General features: G+C 39.3%; 1 protein-coding gene across 3 annotated transcripts in view; it reads left to right on the plus strand.

Annotated features, from left to right (window-relative positions):
- Positions 1-26,059, plus strand: part of LOC105478186 (Scm polycomb group protein like 2) — a 118,389-nt gene that overhangs the window by 39,247 nt on the left and 53,083 nt on the right. For all 3 annotated transcript variants that reach the window (XM_011735256.3, XM_011735258.3, XM_011735257.3), the window contains exon 7: positions 5,244-5,487. In XM_011735256.3, the coding sequence (XP_011733558.1) occupies positions 5,244-5,487 (244 nt within the window). The remainder of the gene's footprint in view (positions 1-5,243; positions 5,488-26,059) is intronic.

The following is a 26,059-nucleotide window of genomic DNA, read 5'->3' on the forward strand; positions in this document are numbered from 1 at the left end:
GACATGGCAAAACCCTATCTCTACTAAAAATACAAAAATTAGCTGGACATGGTGGAACGCACCTGTAATCCCAGCCACTTGGGAGGCTGAGGCAGGAGAATTGCTTGAACCCAGGAGGTGGAGGTTGCAGTGAGCCGAGGTTGTGCCACCGCATTCCAGCCTGGGCAACACAGCGAGACTCTGTCTCAAAGAAAGAAAAAGAAAAAAAAAGGAGGTAGTTAAAAGAACATTCTTTGTTAGCCATCTTCTAGAATAGAACCATTTTTGTCTCACCATAAAAGAAAAGAGAATTCCTTGTTTATTTTAGCTATTGCTTTTGCAAATTATATTTTTGTGTTCAGGAAGTTATTAAAGAACTGGTGATGATGACAAACCAAATTCTTTAAAAGCATTTCGCGTAACATGATGACCTCCAGTTCCATCCATGTTGCTGCATTGACAGGATTTCATTTTTATGGTTAAATAATTTCCCATTGTGTATATATATCACATTTTCTTTATTCACCTGTTGATGGACTCTTGGTTTTTTTGTTTTCTTTCCAACTTTTATTTTAGGTACATGGGGTACATGTGCAGGTTTGTAATGTGGATAGATTGTGTGTTGAGGGGGTTTGGGGCACAGATTATCTTATCACCCTGGTAATAAGCATAGTACCCAATAGGTAGTTTTTTGATCCTCACCCTCCTCCTACCTTCCACCCTCAAGTAGGCCCTGTTGTTTGTTGTTCACCTCTTTGTGTCCATGTGTACTCACTGTTTAGCTCCCACTTATAAGTGAGAACATGCAGCATTTGGTTTTCTGTTCCTTTAGGGTAATGGCCTCCAGCTCTCCATCTGTGTTACAGAGGACATGATCTCGTCCTTTTTTATGGCTGCATTATATTCCATGGTATATATGTACCAAATATTCTTTATGCAGCCCACCATTGATGGACATCAAGGTTGATTCCACATCTTTGCCATTGTAAATAGTGCTGTGATGAACATGTGTCTATGGTAGAACGATTTATTTTCCTTTGGGTATATACCCAGTAATGGGATTGCTGGGTCGAATGGTAGTTCTGTTTTAAGTTCTTTGAGAAATCTCCAAACTGCTTTCCTCAGTAGCTGAACTAATTTACATTCCCAGCAGCGGTGTATAAGCATTTTCTTTTCTCTGCAACCTCACCAGGATCTGCTGTTTTTTGACTTTTTAATAATGGCCATTCTGACTGGTGTGGGATGGTATCTCATTGTGGGTTCTCTTTTTTTTTTTTTTTTTTTGAGACAGAGTCTCATTCTGTCTCCAAGGCTGGAGTGCAGTGGCCCAATTTCGGCTCACTGCATCCTCTCCTCCCGGACTCACTGTCTCTCGGGTTCAAGAGATTCTCATGCCTCAGCCTCTCGAGTAGCTGGGACTAGCCCCCAAGCCCGGATAATTTTTTGTATTTTTGGTAGAGACAGGGTTTCACCATGTTGACCAGGCTGGTCTTGAACTCCTGACCTCAGGTTATCCACCCACCTCAGCCTCCCAAAGTGAGGCTGATTACAGGCATGAGCCACCGCACCTGGCCATCTCATTGTGGTTTTGATTTGCATTTCTCTAATGATTAGTGATATTGAGCATTTTTTCATATGCTTGTTAGCTACTTGTACATCTTCTTTTGAGAAGTTCTGTTCATGGGTGGACACTTTTGATTCCATATCTGGCTATTGTGAATAGTATTGCAGTAAACATGGGAGTGCAGATGTCTCTTCAATATACTGATTTCCTTTCTTTTGGATATGTACCCCCAGAAGTGAGATTGCTGGGTCATTTGGTAGTTTTTTTTTTTTCTCTGCTTTCTCACCAACATTTGTTTTTTTTTGGTCTTTTTGATAATAGCCATTCTAACTGGGGCGAGATGGCAACTCATTGTGGTTTTGATTTGCATCTGTTGGCTGTTTCTGTGTCTTCTTTTGAGAAATGTCTATTCAGGTCTTTTGCCCATTTTAAAATCAGGTATTTGTTTTTGCTATTGAGTTGTTTGAGTTCCCTATATATTCTGGTTATTAATCCCTTGTGATGGATAGTTTGCCAATATTTTCTTTCTCCCTTTCTGTAGGTTGTCCTTCCCTCCCTCCCTCCCTCCCTGTCCTTCTGTCCCTCCCTCCCTCCCTTCCTGCCTGTCTTTTTTTTTTTTTTTTTTTTGTGATAGCATCTCACTTTGTTGCCCAGGCTGGAGTGCAGTGGCACCATCTTGGCTCACTGCAACGTCCACCTCCCAGGCTCAAGCAGATCCTCCTGCCTCAGCCTCCTGAGTAGCTGGGACTACAGGTGTGCACCACCACACCCAGCTAATTTTTTTTTTTTTTCTTTTGAGATGAGTCTCGCTCTGTCACCCAGGCTGGAGTGCAATGGCACCATCTTGGCTCACTGCAACCTCCGCCTCCTGGGTTCAAGCGATTCTCCTGCCTTAGCCTCCTGAGTAGCTGGGATTACAGGTGTGCATCACCACACCTGGCTAATTTTTGTATTTTTAGTAGAGACTGGGTTCCACCATGTTGGTCAGGCTGGTCTCAACCTCCTGACCTCGTGATCCACCCACCTCAGCCTCCCAAAGTTCTGGGATTACAAGCATGAGCCAATTTGTATACTTTTTGTAGAGATAGGGTTTTGCTGTGTTGCTCTGGTGGTCTCTAACTCCTGGGCTCCAATGATTTGCCCACCTTGGCATTCCGAAGTTCTGGGATTACAGGCGTGAGCCACCATGCCCAGCCTAGGTTATATATTTGAATCTTAAAATTAGTTCTATTGCATTGCTTATTCCAGTCTTTTAATTGTTTTGTTGCAGAAAATATACATTGCCATTTGAACTTAGTTTTCTTTGCTACAGAAAGTCTCAGTCTGTTATATGACAGTGTAAGGTCCTGGGATCCTTATGTGTGCCTTGAATGTTTTCTGCATTCTGTGAGCATCTAGCACAAGCTTGTCAACTGCTATGTTTATTTTTTGTTAAATGCAGCTCACCTCCCCACTTTTTTCTTCTCATACATAGTAACAGGCAGTTAACCTTTAGCCCTTTCATGTAACACTGCTTCTTTCTTATCAGCTATTTATCAAATACTTTGATCTTTAATCATCTACCTTTTGACTTGCCGGCTTTCAGGGTGGGGTTTTTTTTAAATTTATTTTTATTTTTAATTTTAATTTTTACTTTTTTTGAGGCAGGGTCTCACTCTGTTGCCCAGGCTGGAGTACAGTGGCAAGAACACGGCTCACCGCAGCCTGGATGACTTTCGGAGCTCAAGTGATTCTTCTGCCTCAGCCCACTAAGTAGCTGGGACTACAGGTGTGCTGCCACCATGCCCAGATAATTTTCGTATTTTTTGTAGAGACAGGGTTTCGTCTTGTTGCCCAGGCTGGTGTCAAACTCCTGAGCTCAACCAATCCACCCGTCTTGGCCTCCCAAAGTGCTGAATTAGGGATTACAGGTTTGAGCCCAGGGTGGTTTTTAAGAATCAAATTAAGATATGTAATTCAGCCTGGCATGGTAGCTCACACCTGTAATCCCAGCAGTTTGAGAGGCTGAGGCGGGAGGATTGCTTTAGGCCAGGAGTTCGAGACCAGCCTGGCCAACATAGCGAGGCCTCGTCTCTATAAAAATAAAATTAAAAAAATAATATGTAATTAAAAGGACTTTGGAAGCTAATAATTAAGGAGCTGCCAGATTGTAAGAGTGTAAAGAGTAACAATGGAAAAATACAGGGTGATGAGATGTGTTTTAAGGGGGCATTTGAAAAAGAAACCAACCTACCAGATATACTTTTTAAATTGGTGCGAGAATTAGTTGAGAGCTTTTTTACTGTTTTCGGGTGATTCCTTGGTTCTTTCATTTAAAAAATTGCTTGCTGTTGGTTATTGTGCTGGAAATAATAATATGAATACTTGTTTTTAATAATATCTTAGTCTTGTAGAGGAATGAACACATTTCTGTAGTGATATTACAATTGAAGATGAAAGTGGCTTGGTTGGAACTGGGCCTAGGAGTGGACAGGGGTTGGTCAGGGAAGCATTCAAGGAAGCTAGGAGAACTGGGCTTTAACCTGAGTGAGTTGTCCAGGCAGATGCTGGGGTAGGGTGCTCCAAGGAGGTGACTCCGAGACAGACTGTCTAGGTTTAAAATCCAGCTCTGATTGGGAGGTTGTGGTTTTTAATTGAATTTTGGGTAAGTGAAAGGGATTAATCTAGGGTAGTGGTTCTCAACCTCAAGTGCACCTTAGAATTTCCCTGATAATTAAAATATTGCTGCTTCCCAGGCCCCACCATAGACCAATTCAATTAGTATCGCTGGTAGTGTGGTCACAGGTGATTCTAATGTTCATTCAGGCAGAAAATCACCAGTCCAGGACTACTATTTTTTTGTTCTTTTTTTTTTTTCTCTTTTAATTTGAGCAAGTGTCAGTAGAATAGGATTACTATTTCCAGTCTTTTGGCTTAGGTGACTGGATTGCTGTGATGGTGCCATTTAGTAGAATGAAAAGCAGATTGAAAGAAAATATGTTGCTTTTAACATAACACTTGGGCTTTTTAGCAGTTCTGTTAATATTTACATGCTTTAGCCTTTTTGTGACTAATACTTTTTAAAATATTGATTTCTGGATTGGGTATTGTAAATGACCCCAGACTATATGACTTTCATATTCTTGTGTCTGTATTTTATCCTTTGAGTTTCTTTTTTTTTAAATTTTAAGTTATTCATTTTCTTTAGAATTCTTATGCTTTGGGTTTCTTTTAGGATATTATCTGATGTTGTTTCTTTTCTTTGAACTTACCACTTTTTGACACACCAGTTTACATATTCGTTAGGTTTGTCTGACTGCCTGTTGTAAAATTTCTTGTTGATTGCTTTTCCCTGTCCACAACCACTACTATTACCAGCACTAGCTCCACCAGAGCAGGGATGTTTGATTTATTTGTTCATCAATGGATCTTAAGTTCCTGCTACATAGTAGATAATACATATTTCTTGAATGAATGAATCCGGTTGGTTTTGTTTCTTTCCAGGTTCTTGACTCTGCTCTGGAGAAAATATGAGATGTTGGAGAGCAGAGTTTCAGATCTGTGAGAACTGTTGTCTTCCTGTATTAATTGATAATTAGACGTGGAGCTTAATTTTTGGTTGCTAAGGGTTGTGAGAGAATACGCAACTTTTCACTTCGAGCACATGGGTCTTAATACATCTTAACAATGAAATCTTTTTTTTTTTTTAATGTTTTGGTAGGAACCACCAAAGCCCCTACTAAATAATTTTAAAGTGGGGATGAAACTAGAAGCTATTGACAAAAAGAACCCGTATCTCATCTGTCCTGCGACCATTGGAGATGTTAAAGGGGATGAAGTTCATATCACATTCGATGGCTGGAGTGGAGCTTTTGATTACTGGTGCAAGTATGATTCTCGAGATATTTTCCCAGTTGGGTGGTGTCGCCTGACAGGAGATGTATTACAACCCCCAGGAACTAGTGGTAAGATAATAGTTAACTACATTTTCTTTTACTTTATTGAAGTTAGATGTAACTGTCGTTGGTGGCATTGTGGTTAGCATTGGTGGTACTAGGACTTCATGCCCCAACTGGTGGCAGGCAGAACAAAGCACTGTCCAGGCTAGAGAACTGGAGGTAAAGGAAAGCTATGATTAGAATTCTTGAGGTCACTGCAGCATCATAGTCTGAGTTCCAGTCCAACTGGAGAATATGGACAAAGCTAAAAGTCATATTTGGACCATTGAGGTCTTGTTGCTATAAGAAAGGGGGGTGGTACACACTCAGCTCCTTTTATAGTTGATATTCAATGAAAAATTATGCATGATATTCCATTGTTCATATCTCAAAGATATTTTTTAAAAGGTTGGGCTTAACAACTGTTATAAACATGTCTTACATGATTTTGGTCCTGTTTTTAAGTTAAATTGACACTTTGATAGCCTTAAGTTAAATCTACAGTGAAAATTTTTGACTCTGGGGAAGCCATCATAAATTAGTATGTTATTTTAGTCATGGTAATGTTTATTAGTTGTAACAGTGTTTCCTAAGCTGAGTACTATGATCTTCTAGATATTTTCTTTCAGAGAAAGAAACGTCAACATGTTGATGTTCCTTGGTGACTCTTTCAAGGGCTTAGATATGCCTAACCTGGTCTTCTATGATGGAGTAACTGCTGAGGCTTAAGTGGGGTCTAAGCATAGAACCCAATCATTGGCCTAAGTTTAATATAAACTTAGTGGGATTCATTTAGCCGGACGTGGCGGCATGTGCCTGTAATCCTAGCTACTCAGGAGGCTGAGGCAGGAGAATCACTTGAACCTGGGAGGTGGAGGTTGCAGTGAGCTGAGATCATGCCACTGCACGCCAGCCTGGGCGACAAGAACAAAACTCTGTCTCAAAAAAATAAATAAATAAAAAATAAGCTTAGTGGGATTGAATATAAACATACTTTAAAAACTTACCCTACTAAGTATATTTATTTTATGAGAAAAAAAGAAAGATAGATGAAGAAAATAAGTAGGCAAAGTGTGCAGAGGAGTGTAATGTCTAGGTAAGAGCTTGTAGCCCTATTATTCTTGCAGTGGCTATTAGGATCATCTGTAATTTGGGACTTTAACACATTCCATTATACTACAGTACTATGTACCACAGTGTCCTTTTTATTAGGTACATCTTTAACCAGTTTCCTGTTTCCATAAGTCTAGGAAGTAGATATTAATGGTTGATTTTGTAAAATTTAGTATGATATAGATCTATGTGTATATGATATTAAGATAAATAAAACATAGTCTCTACCCTCAAGAAGTTTACCTTCTAATGGAAGAGGGATGCATGGAGGCATAGACTTGTAAAAAAGAGATAGAGTATTAGCAACGCAAAAATAGAGATGTATGCTAGATGTGGAGGTGGCCCAAAGACTTCCAGTCTTGGCTGGAGGGAAAGGTGGTTGCATAAAGGAAAGCATCACAAAAGGTGCATGATGTGAGTATTAGATGAGAAGCAGGAGTTTGCCAGGCAGAATGGAGATAAAGGTAGGATGGATACATAACAAAAGTGCAAAATTCCAGTTTATCCTAAAAACTGACGAGTTCACTTTGGAACACAGTTTGGAACGTGTGGCTGAGAATGCTGTTGTCCTCCGGTATTTCTTCCCTCTTTTTTTCTTAATATTACAATTGGCTGCCTGACATACAGACTACATTTCCAGACTCCTGACAGTATGGTATGGCCACGAGACTAAGTCCTGGTTGATGGAATAAAAGCATACATAGTGTGTACTTTTTCCAGAAAGTATATTATAGAGAGATGAGCATGTCCTTTCCTCTTCCTTCTTCCTGCTTTTATCCTGCTGTTACGAATGTAGTTTTGACTGGAGCTCCATCTTGGAGCATGAGATGGGGACCATATGCTAGACACTGTGCAGTGGGTGGAAAGCAGCCAGGAGCCAGAGTCCCTGAGAACTTGGTGGAGCAGAGCTTTCATACTAGCCCATATTATCTGTTTTCAGACAATTGTGAGAAATAAACTTCTGTGTTATATAAGTCGCTGTTCTTTTAGGTTTTTCTATTACTGTTAGCTGAACTCAATCCTAACTGATTCAGGGTAACTTTGGGACATCCAGGTGCACATGTTCATTGGAGCTGCACATGTACATCTGGAGCCTAAAAAAGATAGATCTTGTTGACAAAGCAGGTTTGAGAGTCACCATGTTCACTCAAACAAATATTCTTTGTGCCAAGTGGGATTATAGGTGCTTGGGATGGGAGGGTGAGCAGTTTACTTATTTTGTTGATAGCAGCAAGTGGTGGAAGTTTTGAGCGTGTTTTAATTTTGTGTATATAACAAGTAGAGGTAGAAAAGGACCAGTTCAGAACCTTGTGGGTCAACATTTAAAGCAGTAATTATTACTCTTGAATTGCCTGGGGGAGCTTGTTAAAAGGCAATGCTCGGGAACTCACATCCAGGGGTTTGAATCCCTGGGTTCGGAGTCGGGCTCAGTTGTTTCCAGTGCACATGGTTTGAGGCCTGAACTTTGAGAAGCACAAAAATAAGGAATAGGTAGTAGAAGTCAATCTAGGACACTGGAAAAAAGTATACATAAATGTAGGAGATCACTAGGTTGGTTTCCGTGGCAACAGTAGAGAAAAGATTTTAAGGAGAAAGTACTCAACATTATCAAAGGCAGTGTAAAAGTCAAGCAAGAGGAGAACTCGTTAGTGGTCTTAGTAAAACTATGGTTACTTGGTTTCTTTAAAAAGCTAGATTTAGATGGTATCTCATTGTGGTTTTGATTTGCATTTCTCTGATGGCCAGTGATGATGAGCATTTTTTCATGTGTCTGTTGGCTGTATGAATGTCTTCTTTTGAGAACTGTCTGTTCATATCCTTTGCCCACTTTTCGATGGGGTTGTTTGTTTTTTTCTTGTAAATTTGTTTGAGTTCTTTGTAGGTTCTGGATATTAGCCCTTTGTCAGATGAGTAGATTGCAAAAATTGTCTCCCATTCTGTAGGTTGCCTGTTCACTCTGATGGTAGTTTCTTTTGCTATGCAGAAGCTCTTTAGTTTAATTAGATCCCATTTGTCAATTTTGGCTTTTGTTGCCGTTGCTTTTGGTGTTTTAGACATGAAGTCCTTGCCCATGCCTATGTCCTGAATGGTATTACCTAGGTTTTCTTCTAGGGTTTTTATGGTATTAGGTCTAACATTTAAGTCTCTAATCCATCTTGAATTAATTTTCGTATAAGGAGTAAGGAAAGGATCCAGTTTCAGCTTTCTACTTATGGCTAGCCAATTTTCCCAGCACCATTTATTAAATAGGGGATCCTTTCCCCATTTCTTGTTTTTCTGAGGTTTGTCAAAGATCAGATGGCTGTAGATGTGTGGTATTATTTCTGAGGACTCTGTTCTGTTCCATTGGTCTATATCTCTGTTTTGGTACCAGTACCATGCTGTTTTGGTTACTGTAGCCTTGTAGTATAGTTTGAAGTCAGGTAGCGTGATGCCTCCAGCTTTGTTCTTTTGACTTAGGATTGTCTTGGAGATGCGGGCTCTTTTTTGGTTCCATATGAACTTTAAAGCAGTTTTTTCCAATTCTGTGAAGAAACTCATTGGTAGCTTGATGGGGATGGCATTGAATCTATAAATTACCTTGGGCAGTATGGCCATTTTCACGATATTGATTCTTCCTATCCATGAGCATGGTATGTTCTTCCATTTGTTTGTGTCCTCTTTTATTTCACTGAGCAGTGGTTTGTAGTTCTCCTTGAAGAGGTCCTTTACATCCCTAGTAAGTTGGATTCCTAGGTATTTGATTCTCTTTGAAGCAATTGTGAATGGAAGTTCATTCATGATTTGGCTCTCTGTTTGTCTGTTACTGGTGTATAAGAATGCTTGTGATTTTTGCACATTAATTTTGTGTCCTGAGACTTTGCTGAAGTTTCTTATCAGCTTAAGGAGATTTTGGGCTGAGAGAATGGGGTTTTCTAAATATACAATCATGTCATCTGCAAACAGGGACAATTTGACTTCTTCTTTTCCTAACTGAATACCCTTGATTTCTTTCTCTTGCCTGATTGCCCTAGCTAGAACTTCCAACACTATGTTGAACAGGAGTGGTGAGAGAGGGCATCCCTGTCTTGTGCCAGTTTTCAAAGGGAATTTTTCCAGTTTTTGCCCATTCAGTATGATATTGGCTGTGGGTTTGTCATAAATAGCTCTTATTATTTTGAGATATGTTCCATCAATACCGAATTTATTGAGCGTTTTTAGCATGAAGGGTTGTTGAATTTTGTCAAAGGCCTTTTCTGCATCTATTGAGATAATCATGTGGTTTTTGTCTTTGGTTCTGTTTATATGCTGGATTACGTTTATTGACTTGCGTATGTTGAACCAGCCTTGCATCCCAGGGATGAAGCCCACTTGATCATGGTGGATAAACTTTTTGATGTGCTGCTGGATCCGGTTTGCCAGTATTTTATTGAGGATTTTTGCATGGATGTTCATCAGGGATATTGGTCTAAAATTCTCTTTTTTTGTTGTGTCTCTGCCAGAATTGCAATCATTAAAAAGTCAGGAAACAACAGATGCTGGAGAGGATGTGGAGAAATAGGAACACTTTTACACTGTTGGTGGGATTGTAAACTAGTTCAACCATTATGGAAAACAGTATGGTGATTCCTCAAGGATCTAGAACTAGAAGTACCATATGACCCAGCCATCCCATTACTGGGTATATACCCAAAGGGTTATAAATCATGCTGCTATAAAGACACATGCACACGTATGTTTATTGCGGCACTATTCACTATAGCAAAGACTTGGAATCAACCCATGTGTCCATCAGTGACAGATTGGATTAAGAAAATGTGGCACATATACACCATGGAATACTATGCAGCCATAAAAAAGGATGTTTGTGTCCTTTGTAGGGACATGGATGCATCTGGAAACCATCATTCTTAGCAAACTATGGCAAGAACAGAAAACCAAACACCGCATGTTCTCACTCATAGGTGGGAACTGAACAATGAGATCACTTGGACTGGGGAAGGGGAACATCACACACCGGGGCCTATCACGGGGAGGGGGGAAGGGGGAGGGGGGAGGGATTGCATTGGGAGTTATACCTGATGTAAATGAGGAGTTGATGGGTGCTGACGAGTTGATGGGTGCAGCACGCCAACATGGCACAAGTATACATATGTAACAAACCTGCACGTTATGCACATGTACCCTAGAACTTAAAGTATAATAAAAAAAAATAAAAATAAAAATAAAAACTAAAAAACATAAAAAATAAATAAAAAGCGAGATTTAGAGAGTCAAGGAGTAAATAGGAAATGCACAGTGTTAAAAAAAAAAAAAAAAGAAAAAGAAAAAGTGGCTTCCCAATACTTTGTGAGATCTGCCTTCTCTGTCTTTACCCCAGTTGACATTCACTTTGAGTGAACTTTAGAAATCGTACCTCACTTTATGTCCCTTTACCCTCTATTATATATAATTGTCTTCAATATTGAGAACCACATTAGTGTTATAATTTTTGCTTCCGCCATCAAACATAACTTAGAAAACTCAAGAGAAGGAAAGTCTGTTGTATTTATTTATATTTTTACCCTTTAAATTGTTCTTTCTTAATTCCTGATTTTCAAGATTTCCTTATATTATCATTTTCTTCCTGTTCAGAGAACTTCTTTTAACCATGCTTTTAGGGTTGGGTGGCAACAAATTCTCTGTTTTTTGAAGACAGGGTTTTGCTGTGACACCCAGGCTGGAGTGCAGTGGTGCTGTCATGGCTCACTGCAGCTTCAACTTTCCAGATGCAAGCAATTGATCCTCTTGCCTCAGCCTCCCCAGTAACTGGGACTACAGGCACGTGCTACCATGCCAGGCTAATTTTTTAAATTTTTATTTATTTTTTTATTTTTTTATTTTTTATTTTTTTATTTTTATTTTTTTTGAGGCGGAGTCTCGCTCTGTCGCCCAGGCTGGAGTGCAGTGGCGCGATCTCGGCTCACTGCAAGCTCCGCCTCCCGGGTTCCCGCCATTCTCCTGCCTCAGCCTCCCGAGTAGCTGGGACTACAGGCGCCGCCACCACGCCCGGCTAATTTTTTTGTATTTTTAGTGGAGACGGGGTTTCATTGTGTTAGCCAGGATGGTCTCGATCTCCTGACCTCGTGATCCGCCCGTCTCGGCCTCCCAAAGTGCTGGGATTACAGGCTTGAGCCACCGCGCCCGGCCTAATTTTTTAAATTTTTAGTAGAGATGGGGTCTCACTGTGTTGTCCAGGCTGGTCTTAAACTGTTGGACTCAAGTGATTCTCCCTCTTCAGCCTCTCAAAGTGTTGGGATTATAGGCATGGGCCACCACACCCAGCCCTCTTCTTCATTCTTTAGGGATAGTTGCTGGATATAGAATTCTAGGTTGGTAATTCTTTCCATTTTTTTTCTTTTCTTTTCTTTTTTTTTTTTTTTTTGAGAGTGAGTCTTGCTCTGTCACCAGGCTGGGGAGCAGTGGTGTGATCTCGGCTCACTGCAACCTCCGCCTCCTGGGTTCAAGTCATTCTCCTGCCTCAACCTCCCGAGTAGCTGGGACTATAGGCGCCCACCATCATGCCCAGTTAATTTTTATAATTTTAGTAAGGACTGGATTTCACCATATTGGTCAGGCTGCTCTCGAACTCCTGACCTCAGGTGAACCATCCGCCTCGGCCTCCCAAAGTGCTAAGATTACAGGTGTGAGCCACCGTGCCTGGTCAATAATTCTTTTCTTTTCGCACTTGAAAAGTATTCTGCAACTTCTGTTTGGCTTCTATGGTTTCTGATGAGAAATTTACTGTTATTCAGATTATTTTTCCTTACAGCCTTCATATAATTATGGATTTGTTTTTTCTTGTAGTTCTTTCAATTTTGCTTTCTGCTTTATCTATTTTGTGGCTATATTACCAAATGTGTACCAATTTTGAATTGTTATAACTTCCTGGTGGACTGAACCTTCCACAGTAACCTGATTTATTTATGGTTTTTCTCCTGGTGCTGGGGAAACCAACCTAATGATTTTTTTTTTTTTTTGAGACGGAGTCTTGCTCCGTTGCCCAGGCTGGAGTGTAGTGGTGTGAACTTGGCTCGCTGCAACCTCTGTCTCCTGGGTTCAATAGATTTTCCTGCCTCAGCCTTCTGAGTAGCTGGGATTATAGGCACCTGCCACAACACCTGGCTAATTTTTATATTTTTATTAAAGACAGGAGTTCCCCATGTTGGCCAGGCTGGTCTTGAACTCCTGACCTCAGGTGATTTACCCGCCTTGGCCTCCCAGAATGCTGGGATTACCGGCGTGAGCCACCATACCTGGCTGATCTCCTTTTTTTAACCTTTACGTCTACTTTATCTGATGACCAGATTTTGTGTGAATGATGTTCTTGTTACCTTTTTCTGACTAATGCTCAAACTTGTTTTTTTTTTTTTTTTTTTGAGACAGGGTCTCACTTTGTCACCCAGGCTGGAGTGCAGTGGCGTGATCTCGGCTTAGTAAAGCCTTGACTTTCTGGGCTCAAGTGATCCTCCTGTCTCAGCTCTCCAAGTAGCTGGGACTACAGGTGCGCACCACCTCACCTGGCTAATTTTTGTATTTTTAGTAGAGACCGGGTTTCACCACGTTACCAAAGCTGGTCTCGACCTCCTAGACACAAGCAGTCTGCCTGCCTCGGTCTCCCAAAGTGCTGGGATTACGCGCATGAGCCACCACGCCTGGCCAAGAAGTTGCCATACTATTTTCCATAATGGCTGTACTAATTTACATTCCCACCAACGGTATATGAGAGTTCCCTTTTCTGGCTAGGCATAGTGGCTCACCCTCTAATCTCTACACTTTGGGAGGCTGAGTTGGGAGGATTGTTTGAAGCCAGGAGTTTGAGACCAGCCTGGGCAACACAGTGAGACTCTGTCTCTACAAAAAAATAAAAAAGTAAACTGGGCATGGTGATACGAGCCTATAGTCCTAGCTGCTGGCGAGGCTGAGGTGGGAGGATTGCTTGAGCCCTGGGCCTCATTAGCCCAGTGAGCTATATTCATGTCACTGCACTATAGCCTGGGCAACAGAGCAAGACCTTGTCTCTATTTAAAAAAAAGGAAAAGAAAAAGAAAATAAAAGAGTTACCTTTTCTCTGCGTCCTAGCTAGCATCTATTGTTTTTTTTTTTTTGTCTTTTTAATAGTAGCCATTCTTACTGGAATAAGATGACAACTCATTGTGGTTTTGATTTCCATTTCCCTGATGATTAGTGATGTTGAGCATTTTTTCATACACTTGTTGGCCATTTGTATGTATTGTTTTGAGAAATGTCTATTCAGATCCTTTGTCCACTTTTTTTTTTGAGATGGAGTCTCACTCTGTTGCTCAGGCTGGAGTGCAGTGGCACGATCTTAGCTCACTGCAACCTCTGCCTCCCAGGTTCAAGCAATTCTCCTGCCTCAGCCTCTTGAGTAGCCGGTACTACAAGTGCGTGCCACCATGGCTGGCTAATTTTTTTTTTTTTTTTTTTTGTATTTTTAGTACAGATGGGGTTTCACCATATTAGCCAGTATGGTCTCTGTCTCCTGACCTTGTGATCCGCCCACCTTGGCCTCCCCAAGTGCTGGGAATACAGGCTTTGCCCAGCCCCTTTGCCCACTTTTTAATTAAGGGATTATTAGTTTTTTCTTGCTGTTGAGTTCCTTGTATGTTCTGGTTATTAGTCCCTTGTGGGATAAATAGTTTACAAATATTTTCTCCTATTCAAGAGGTTGTCTTCACTCCATTGATTGTTTCCTTTGCAGTGTATATGCTTTTTAATTTTATGTAGTCCCACTTGTCTGTTTTTGTTTTTGTGGCCTGTGCTTTTGAGGTCTAGCCATAAAATCTTTGCTTAGACCAATGTCCTGAACTGTTTCTCCTATGTTTTCTTCTAGTAGTTTTGTAGTTTCGGGTCTTATGTTCAAGTCTTTAATGCATTTTGAGTTGATTTTTGTATATGGTGAGAGAGGGGTCTAGGGGTCTAGTTTCTTTTTTTTTTTGTGAGACACAGTCTCACTCTGTTGCCTAGGCTGGAGTGCAGTGCAGTGAGTGCAGTCTTGGTGCACTGCAACCTCCGCCTCCTGGGTTCAAGCAGTTCTCCTGCTTCAGCCTCCCGAGCAGCTGGGATTACAGGCGCCCGCCACCACACCCATCAGTTAGATACGGGGTTTCCCCATGTTGGCCAGGCTGGTCTTGAACTCCTGACCTCGGGTGATCTGCCTGCCTTGGCCTCCCAAAGTGTTGGGATTACAGGCATGAGCCACCACGCCTGGCCTAGTTTCATTTTTTATATATGGATATCCAGTTTTCCTAGCACTGTTTATTGAAAAGGGTGTCCGTTTCTCAATGTACGTTCTTGGTGCTTTTGCCAAAAATCAGTTAGCTGTAAATAGATGGGCTTATTTCTGGGTTTTCTGTTTTGTAGGTCAATGTATTTGTTTTTATACTAATACCATGCTGTTTTGGTTACTATAGCTTTGCAATATATTTTGAAGTCAGGTGGTGTGATACTTCTCTTTTTTTTGCTCAGGATTACTTTGGCTATATGGACTCTATTTGGTTTCATACAAAATTTAGGATTGTTTTTTCTATTTCTGTGAAGAGTGACATTGGTATTTTGATAAAGATTGCATTGAATCTGTAGCTTGTTTTGGGTAGTGTGGTCATTTTAACAATATTAATTATTCTGATCCATAAACATGGAATGTCTTTCCATTTGTTCATGTCCTCATTAATTTTTTTCATCAGCGTTTTGTAGTTTTTCTTGTAGAGATATTTCACCTCCTTGGTAAAAATTTCTTCCTGTTTTCTTTCTTCTTCTCTCTTTTTTTTTTTTTGAGACTGGTTCTTGCTCTCTTGCCTGGGGTGGAGTGCAGTGGCGTGATCACAGCTCACTGTAGCTTCCACCTCCTGGGCTCAAGGAATCCTCCTGCCTCAGCCTCCTGAGTAGCTGGGACTACAGGCATGTGCCACCTTGCCCAGATAATTAAAAAAAAAATTTTTTTTTGGTAGTGACAGGGTCTCACTGTGTTGCCCAGGCTCCTGGACTCAAGTGATCCTGCTGCCTTAGTCTCCCAAAGTGTTGGGATTACAGGTGTGAGCTACCACACCCAGTGTTTTATTTCTTATGTGGTTATTATACATGGAATTTTCTTAATTTCTTTTTCAGCTATTTCGTTATTGGTGTATAGAAACACTACTGATTTTTGTATGTTGATTTTGTATCCTGCAACTGTACTGAATTTGTTTATTAGATCTAAGAATTTTTTGGTGGAGTCCTTAGGTTTTTCTAAATACAAGATCATGTCACCTGCAAAGAGGGACAATTTAATGGTTAGAAAGTCGTGTGAGGAAGTAGCCACTTGAGCCAAAGCCAGCCTACGAGGCACAATCTGCCTTCCTTTTTTCCATTTAGATTCCTTTTATTTCTTTTGCCTAATTGCTCTGGCTAGGACTTCCAATACTATGTTGAATAGGAGTGCTGAAAGTGGGCATTCTTGACTTGTTGCAGTTCTTAGAGGAAAGGCTTTCAGCTTTTGTTCAGAATGATGTTAGCTGTGCCTTTGTCATATATAGCCTGTGTTATGTTGAGGAGTGTTCCTTCTGTGCCTAGTTTGTTGAGAGTTTTTAATCATGAAGGACATTGGATTTTATCAAATGCTTTTTCTGCATCTATTGAGATGACCATATGGTTTTTGTCCTTCATACTTTTGATATGATGTATCACATTTATTTGTGTATGTTGAACTTATCCTTGCATCCTTGGGACAAATCCTACTTGATCATGGTGTATTATGTTTGGATTCAATTTACTAGTATTTTGTTGAGGATTTTTGCATCTATGTTCATAGGGAAATTGGCCTGTAGTTTTCTTTTTTTTCCTTGTGTCCTTGTCTGGTTTTGGTATTAGGGTAATGCTGGCCTTGTAGAATGAGTTAAGGAGAATTCTCACCTCTTCAAGTTTTTGAAATAATTTGAGGAGAATTGGTGTTAGTTCTTTATAAATACGGTAGAATTTAGCAGTGAAGCCATCTGATCCCAACATCCCTAAGATTGTTGGGAGACTTTTTATTACTGATTCAGTCTCATTGCTTATTAATTGGTCTGTCAGGGTTTTCTGTTTCTTCCTTATTCAGTCTTGATAGGTTCTGTGTGTCCAGGAATTTATGCATTTCCTCTAGGGTTTCCAATTTGTTAGTGTATAGTTGTTCATAATAGTCTCTGATGATCTTTTGTATTTCTGTGGTTTTTGTTGTGATGTCTCTTTTCTTTTGGGTAGTTTTCAGCTATTTTGTTAAATAGGTTTTCTCTGCCTTTGGCCTTCTTTTCATCTTTTGAAACATCCAAAATTTGTATATTTGTTTGCTTTATGGTGTCTCATATGTCATGTAGGCTTTCTTTATTCTTTCTTTCTTTTTTTTTTTTTTTTTGTCTGATGGGGGCTATTTCAAAGGACCTATCTTCCAGTTCTGAGCTTCTTTTTTTCTGCTTGCTCTAATCTATTGTGAAGCTCTCAAAGGAATTTTTTATTTAATGCATTGAATTCTTCATATCTAGGGTGTCTCTTTGGTTCTTTTTTATGGTATCTATTTCTCTGGTGAATTTCTCATTCACATTCTGAATTGTTTTTCTTATTTCTTTGTATTATTTATCTGTGTTCTCTTGTATCTCACTGAGTTTCTTTAATATCATTATTTTGAATTATTTTTCAACTGTTTCTTTTTCATTGGAATCTGTTGCTGGAAAATTATTGTGTTCCTTTGGAGGTGTCACATTTCCTTTTTTTTCCTTATTTCTTGGGTCTTTACATTGATGTCTGCACATCTAGCATAATAGTTGCTGCTTCTAATTTTTTGGACTGACTTTTGTAGGGGAAATCTTTTATTATTATTATTATTATACTTTAAGTTCTAGGGTACATGTGCACAACGTGCAGGTTTGTTACATATGTATACATGTGCCATGTTGGTGTGCTGCACCCATCAACTCATCATTTACATTAGGTATATCTCCTAATGCTATCCCTCCCCCTTCCCCACAATAGGCCCCGGTGTGTGATGTTCCCTGTAGGGGAAATCTTTTTTTGGAAGATGTTTATGTGTTGTTGGTTAAATAGGATACTTTAGCTTTGATTCTGAGTGCATGAAGTAGTGAAGTTTCTCTAGGAGTTATTTGGCTGTAAGCAGTGTCATTAGTGTTTGTAATTTCCTCAGTGGCTTAGGCTGCTGTTGTTGGTTGAGGCTGTGGTGAGGTTTTGCTGTGGATGAGGACACCAGGTGGGCCAGTCCTCAGGCCCCAGCGATGACAGTAGAGGGCCGAGCATGCCTGTTCTTGGGCCCCTGGTCATCTGGTCCAAACCGGCTGATATTTGGGCTTGCAGGTGACTTGATAGGATGTCAGCAGTGGCAATGCTGCAAGGTCCTTGGTTCTCTGGGTGGTGTGTGTGGTGTAGGTGATGGCGCTAATGGTGACAGGACAACTTTTGGGCCCCAAAGCAGCATGTGTTCGGGTTAACAGTGCCTGCAATAGGCTGGGTGAGCCAGTCCTCAGGCCCCCAGTGGGTATGTGCCAGTGGATGCTGGCTGAGGTGACAGTAGCAGGCTGGCTGGCCCCATCCTCAGGCCTCCAGGAGGAGTGCATAGCAGTGATGGTCAGGGCGGGTCAGTCCCCAGGCTCCTGGGAGGTATACTTGGGCAATGAGAGAGCAGTGCCAGCAGGCCATGCCTCAGGTCCCTGGTGGTGTATTTGGGCACTGGCTGTGGTGGGCAGGGTGGGGCAATACCCTGGACCCCCGGTGCAGTGCTTGGGTGGCAGCAGCAGTGGTGGGCAGGCAGAGCCTGTCCTCAGGGTATGTGCAAGTGTGCCTCCGTACTGCTGCTTGGGAGAGCTGCAGCCACAGACAGGCAGTTCTCAGGCCCTGGTGGGAGCATGTGCTTTAGCCCCTGGTGGCGGCGGCTGTGGTAACAGCAGGGAAAACCAGTGTGCAAGTACACAGAGGTGGCCTTGCTGCTGGGGGTGAGGGGTAATTGCTAGGGGTGCACACTTAGGCCCCTAGTGGCAGCTGCTGTGGACAGTGTTAGAGTCTGTTCTCAGAGTCTGTGTGAAGGAGCCCTGCTACTGTGGAGGGAGTAAGGTTGCTCTCAGTAGTAGTCCTCCCAGGCAGGTGGTTCTTAGGCTTTAGGGAGCATGTGCTTTGGCTCCCTTTGTTTTGGGTGGGGGTGGACAGCCTCTCCAGTATGCTGCACCATTTGTTCCCCAGGGTGCAGGACACTGTGTATGGTAGAGTGCTGGGGACCTTGCCACTTCGCTGGGTCTAACGGTTGTTGCGCCACTGCAGCCCTCTGGGTGGATGTTGGGAGATGTTGGTGGGGCTCTAGGGATGTGGACATGTAGGGGTTGTTGGGCTCCAGGGCAGGATGCAGTGTGGTGGGGGCTGAGATCTCAGAATGGCACTGTGCTACAGTTGCTTAGGACTTGGGACGTGGGCTCACTTTCTGGAGCAATGATGTTGCGTGATCTCTAAGCAGGTCCTTAAGCTGTTCTCAAGGCCTGTGATGGGTTTTTCTGTGGCTAGGGCTGGCGGAGTCCATGGTGGGAATATTGGCCACTGGGGATCTCTCACTTACCCTTTCCCCTCACTGAAGATCCTCTTCGGGCTCTCAGCCAGTCTTGACCAAACTGGCCGTCTTGCGTCCCTCTCTTTTCATGCCTCAGGTGTTTCCTCTTACTTCTTGTTAGATTCCAGTGTTCCTTCTTAGATGCTCAGTTTGAAGATTATATGCTTAATATTTTGGTTCTTCTTTCTGGAGGAGAGGAATATTGGAAGCCTCCAGTCAGCCATCTTGAAGTGATTTACCTATTGCATGTTTTAATTGTATCTTAAAAAAATCTCATGGGCTGTTACTATTATTACTTACATAGTCAATGTTTGTTGAGATTTACCCACATATTTAGCATGTTCTTTGCTCTTTATTTATTCTTGATGTCTCAAACCTTTCATCTGGGATTACTTTTCTTCTTTCTGAGGTAGATCCTTCAGAATTTCCTTTACTGAAGGTCTGCTAGTTGCATTCTGTCTTGGTTTCTGTTCATTTGAACATGTCATTATTTCAGCTTTGTCCTCAAAAGACACTTTCTGTGATGGTAAAATACCAGGTTGACAGCCATTGTCCTTCAGCACAATGAAGACATTCTTTTGACTTTTGGTTTCCATTATTGCTGTTGAAAATATAGCTGTCAGTATTTCTCCTCTGACTGTAATCTGTCATTTTAAAATCTAGCTACTTTAATCTTTTCATGTCATCTTTGGTGTTTTACAGTGTTACCTTGGTAGTTCTGTTTGTAGGTTTTGTCGAATCTTGATGTCTTGGCAAAACCATGCATATATAAATACACTGTTCACCAATGAGATCACTTGGACTCGGGAAGGGGAACATCACACACCGGGGCCTATCATGGGGAGAGGGGAGGGGGGAGGGATTGCATTGGGAGTTATACCTGATGTAAATGATGAGTTGATGGGTGCTAACGAGTTGATGGGTGCAGCACACCAACATGGCACAAGTATACATATGTAACAAACCTGCACATTATGCACATGTACCCTAGAACTTAAAGTATAATAATAAAAAATAAATAAAAAAAAAACACACTGTTCACTTTCATGGTGAGAAATTAAGGATTTCAGATGGCACAAGTAATTCAAGGTTGTAAAGCAGTTTTCTTGATAGCCTTTTGAATATTGAGTACAAATAGTTCAAACCATGTTAAAGTAGAATTTGGAAGCAGTTAAGAGTAGAAACAAATGTGTGCCCACTGCTGCCACAATCTGTTTTATAAATATTTCCAGAAGTCCCCGGAAGAACTTTGGGATTCTGGGGAAAGTATGGTTAAAAACTTGTAGTTGGCGTTCACCCAAAGATAATGCATGTGTGATTCATTTTGCTTTTTTTCAGGCATCGCTTATTAATTATGGATAGGTTAATAGTAGTTAGTACTGTACTTAGACAAAGTGAAATACTCTTTTTGCGTAGGGAAAACATTTAGGCAATACCCCATTTATTTAGATGTCAGCTGTAAAATAAAAGTATGGTTTTTTTAGATATAATATGTATATTCTTGAAAGCAAAATATTTTTCTAATTATTTTTCATTCTACTTTTTAATGTAACAATTTTCTTCTAATAGAAAAAGTAAATGCTCAAAGCAAAATATTGGGAAAAGCTTTTGGATACAACTATGGCAAGCAGTGTGGTATTTGGCTTCATTCTACTTTTCTTTTCTCTTACATTACACATTTAACTTTAGAAAACACACACATACATGTTCAAATCAGTGGAGAAATGTTGAAATAAGTTATGGTATAGTTCTTTAGAATAATTATAGAATAATTTAGAATGAGAGTGTTTCTACTTATACTAAGGAAAGCTCTCTAAGATATATTAAGTGAAAAAAGGAAGTCCCCTCAAATATATACAGTGTAATACTGTTATGTCAAAACAAAATAAATATGTATTTCTATATGTACCTTTAGAAATATGTGTGTAAATATGTAAAAAAAATCTGGAAGGCTATATATCAGATCTGTAATACTGATTATTTCTGCGAAGGATGTTGAATGGTAAAGGAAGTGGTAATGGGATCTTGCTTTTATCTGTGGCTTAAAAAAAAAGAATATATTTGTATATAGCATTTGTGCTTTAAAGTAAATAAAATGACAATTTTAGTTTGAAAAGGGGTTATTGTGTATATTATTTCTTGCCTATTTTTTCCAAAATCTGTTGTGACTGTATTCCCATGTAAAATATCTCTATAAATTGAATTTTATGTGTGCACTGCATTCCATTGTATGGCTGTTCCATAATTTACTTAACCTAATCTCTGTTTTGTTAAGCATTTAGAATATTTCCAGATTTGTTATTAAACTAGATGATATGATGAATACTTTTATGTATATATCTTTGTATACCTCTCTGTTTCCATAGATAACTTTGCTAGGTTAAGGGGTATGTTTTTAAGGCTGACAAGTGGTCTTTTAGAAAGGTATACCCATTTCCGCCAACCTCAGAAGTGTTTTTTTACTACTCTGGCCAACCTTGGGAATTATTTTTCTTGTTATTTTTTGCTAACTAAAAAAATATTTGTTTTCCAAAATTTCATTTATTAGATTACTAGTGAGATTGAATCTTTCCATGTTTTTTGGTCATTAATATTCCTTTATAGTTTGCCTGCTAATCACGTTTTCCCATTTTTCTCTTAGCATGCTTTTTTTTTAACTGATTTGAGTGCTTCATTTATTGCTCATATCAACCCTGTGTCATAAAAGTAAAAAATTTTTTCCAGTAGTTTGCTTTTTAATGTTAAAGTTTTTTTAACTTAGAGAAATATTATTTATTGACTTGAATATTAAATACTTTAAATGCCTTAGAGTTAAATAATTTCAGAAGGCACACATAATATTAAATTAATTGAATTTCATAAATTAAAAAAATCTATTTTTATTTTGAATTTTTCTTTTTAAACACATCATTCAAATGACAATACTTTGAATATTTCTGAAAAACACTGGAAATGTTTGCTCTCAACCTTTATATAACAGCTTTTCCAAAATATTTTAAGGGTTGTAGCATTTAAAACCTTATAATTAATAACTAAAGAAATACAGTTGCATAGTTTCTTTAAAAATGTAACGAGGCATCGATGAATGCTCCTTGATATGACTTTACATTAAATAAATGTTTATTTAAGCTTTACTGGTTTCCTTTTCAAGGATAGTAATAAAGTTTAATTTACTTTAAAACTTTTTCTAACAATTTTTAAAAACTGTGTAAATACTTCTGTGATCAGAAACAGCAAAAATTTGCATTAGGCTTATTAATGGTAGAAAAAAATCACTGAGAAACTTACTTGGATAGAAAATTCAGCAAGCTGTATGGCTTTTTCCCTCTTGTTTATTTAGGTTTTCTTTTCTTAGCTCTTGTTATGACCCTACAATCTTTCAAAGCCCTTAGCTTCTGGTTGGTGCTGTCACAGCTCATCAGATTTACTCATGAGACCCGTGCAGAGTGTCTGGTGAAAAAGAGGAAAGGAACATATGTGCTGCTGTGTCCTTGGCAACTTGCAGAAGAAGGCTGAATGACGTAAATGAAAACGAGGCTCATTGTAGATTTTCTTCTTGCAAGTTTATTTGATCTTGCCGTTTTCTGTTTTCATCTTGCTCCCTGCTCTTCTGTATCTTATATTTTAGTTCTCTCTAAAAAATGATAGAAATTTAGGAATTCCCTGTAAGCTACCGTTTTTTCCCTATATTGCTATCCCCGTGTCTCCAGTGCATATATACTTATAGGAGTTTATAGCCAGTCATTTCATTAAAGTCCAAATATTTAATACATGAAAGAGCAAGACAGGATAATCCAGCAACTTAGAATCAAAACTAGGACTACCCTGTTTTGAAGGCTATGTGAAAATTTTTTTAAAAAATCTTTTATTTTTCCTGTCTTTTTTGGGGAAAGTTTGTAAACCCATTACTATTTTGTCTCTATAATTTTATTTATTAATATAATAAATAAATACAGATTATTAGTCTTTTGAAAAACTAAGAAGTAGAAGATTCTTTTAAAAGTTTGCCCCCAGTATTGTTTTCATTATTATGGGATGTTCAAAGTTTTTAACTTTAGCTTCAGATTTATGTATCATTGATTGTAACTTAATGACCTACTCTGGTCTGAAGTGTCATCTTGTAGCCTAATTCTTTAAGCAATTGTGACCTTACAGACTAGGAAGGAGGGCAAGCAGCAAACTTCCAGATGCTGAGTATAAGGTTGCAGGATCCCAAGGGTATAGAGGAATTCTTCTGGTCCAAAGGGAACCGTGGAGGAGGGGAAAACCTAGAATCAGGAAGGTGTAGCCAAGCATTCCTGTCCTGTGGCACTGTAGGCTTCCAGTGACCACCTTAACTGTTTTCTTGATAAAACCTTTCCGTTTATTGGGTCTTCTGTCCCCCTACATCTCACGGAAACAGCTTAATTTAGAATTGGAACTCAATGGTAACATTGCATTTCCTTCACAACTTACTTAAATAGACCTTAAAGGTAATTAATTATTTTGGGGAGTGTTAGCTGCTTCTTTGAATGCTGGTTTATTTTATGGGCAAGTATGTGTGTGGTTTAGTTTTTTCTTAATTAAAACTTTAAGGGAGTGGGTTTTAAAAATCTAAACGTTTGATCTTTAAAAAAAAATGTAACTGGTCACTTTAGTAGTTTTTTTTTTTTTTTCTATTTTGAAAAACTCTAATGTTTTCCTTCTTAACTGTTTTAAAGTTTGTCTTTTGGGAAATTTTTCGTTGAGCAAACAAGAAATAGGTCTACTACTTTCCACACTCCCACCCCATTCTCATTTTTAAGAAAACAAAACTTGAAATTGTGGCTGCTTTTTGCTCTTTGTTCAGGTATGTGCAGAGAGGAGTATGTGGTTTCTGTAGCTTGTGTTTCATCTCTCTAAATTTTAAAATTAAGATTTTATAGCTTTTAATGCATGTATTCGCCAACTTTCCCCCTGTTTTTGTAGGACTGTGTATGTTCAGTTAAAGCCACATAAAGCAGCACTTTTCATTTTTCTGTGTAACAGTAGGTCAGAAGTGGCAGAGGTGCATATAACTAAGGTTGTAAAAAGTTCGAGGTTTGTCAGTCCCACTAGAAGGCTTCTGAATAAACACGATTATTTACGTAGATTTTTGCCCTTAATGTAATTTATAATAAAATACGGACTAATATACTGAGTATATTCAGTACTCTTGTTTGGTATAAATGAAATGGTTAGAAATGCTGTCAACCTAAATGACTCAAAAGCTATGAAATTTAATACAGCTGATACTTTCTTTTTCATATGAACAGCTTGGAACAAATGTTTTGCTTGTGCAAATGAGATGGCTATTATGATGCAAAGAAGTATCTTGGAAAAAAATTTTCCTTTTTCTGTTTTAAGTATTCCAGCTAAATACTGCAACAATTGCAAGCAGAGTCTGGAGATTTTTCTTTCTTGCTTCTGTTCTATGATATATTTTAGTAAGTTCTCTTGAGACTATTAAAATGTCTTGGTTTTTAGGACATGTGATCAGGTAGGGATAACTTTATCTATAGATGCAATGGGTTAGCAGTTAGATTTTGTGTGTCTTCTTATTTCTTTCCAGTTTCTCTGACCCAGGGTAACCTTTGGAAGGACCTTTGGTTCTTCTCTGAAGGCAGGAGTGAAGAAAGTTTGAGCAGGTGACTGATGATCACTGTCTCTACAGTCCACAGACAATATGTATTATGCGAATTACTTTAGCAGTCCCCTTAGTCCCCTCCTCCCACTCCTCCCCCCTTAAACCAACAAATGCAAATAGCTTCATCCCCATTTGCTAGAAATTCAGGCTTGCTCAGGCAACATGGGCTTTGTTGTTGACTTGCTTTCTCCAGAAAGGCAATTTTATTCCTGGTAAGGAGCAAGGCTATCTTATCATTTGGAACCTAAATCACCTTAATGGTAAAAACAGCAGCAACTTGTTTCTCTGGAATATTGATAAAGGTAGGAATTACTGCAAAAGTTTTTTTATATTGTAATTGAAGTGTGGTTAAAGAAATTCATTGTCTGCTTTGTTAGCTTTTGTATACTAAATATCTTGGTAATTTTGGTTATCTCAAAGACGTCCTCTGTTTGATTCTAAATATTACTTATTGAAATTGTTGGCACTATTATTTGAATAGTCACTTCTAAAAACTGTTTTATAGTACAGGGAAAAGTAAGTCTTTGGTTATTTCTACCATAAAATTTTTTTTTTCTTTTTAAAAAGAATAGTCCTATTGTAAGTCAAGTTTGATCATTTAAATCACCAGTTTGTAATGACACTGTTGTTGTTTTATTAAAAATAGTTTTTAGGGATATGACAGTAAATGCTTTTTTACTGGTATTACCTGAGATTTATTAAAAGTTTTTTTATGATACAGAAATGTGAATAACATTTTACTAATTAAATATATTAATATGTTTGATGTGTTTTTTGGAAATTGTAGCAGTGACAACCAAGATTTTTTTTTAACAATAGCATAATGGAAGTTACTCAAGAAATAATTTAGGAAGAAACAAGGTACCTATGGTTTAAAAATTGAGTGACTTTTAAAAGCTCATGTTGCTAGATGAATTATGAATTGACCTAAAAGAACTGAAGTTGCTTCTTTTTGTGTGAACTTTCTTCTGAAAATATTAAAAGCTATGGAGATTATATATTTTTTTTTTTTTTTTTTTTTTGAGACGGAGTCTCGCTTTGTCACCCAGGCTGGAGTGCAGTGGCCGGATCTCAGCTCACTGCAAGCTCCGCCTCCCGGGTTTACGCCATTCTCCTGCTTCAGCCTCCCGAGTAGCTGGGACTACAGGCGCCCACCACCTCGCCTGGCTAGTTTTTTGTATTTTTTAGTAGAGACGGGGTTTCACCGTGTTAGCCAGGATGGTCTCGATCTCCTGACCTCGTGATCC

The sequence above is a fragment of the Macaca nemestrina genome, chromosome X (genome assembly GCF_043159975.1).
Source record: "Macaca nemestrina isolate mMacNem1 chromosome X, mMacNem.hap1, whole genome shotgun sequence".
Taxonomy (NCBI): domain Eukaryota; kingdom Metazoa; phylum Chordata; class Mammalia; order Primates; family Cercopithecidae; genus Macaca; species Macaca nemestrina.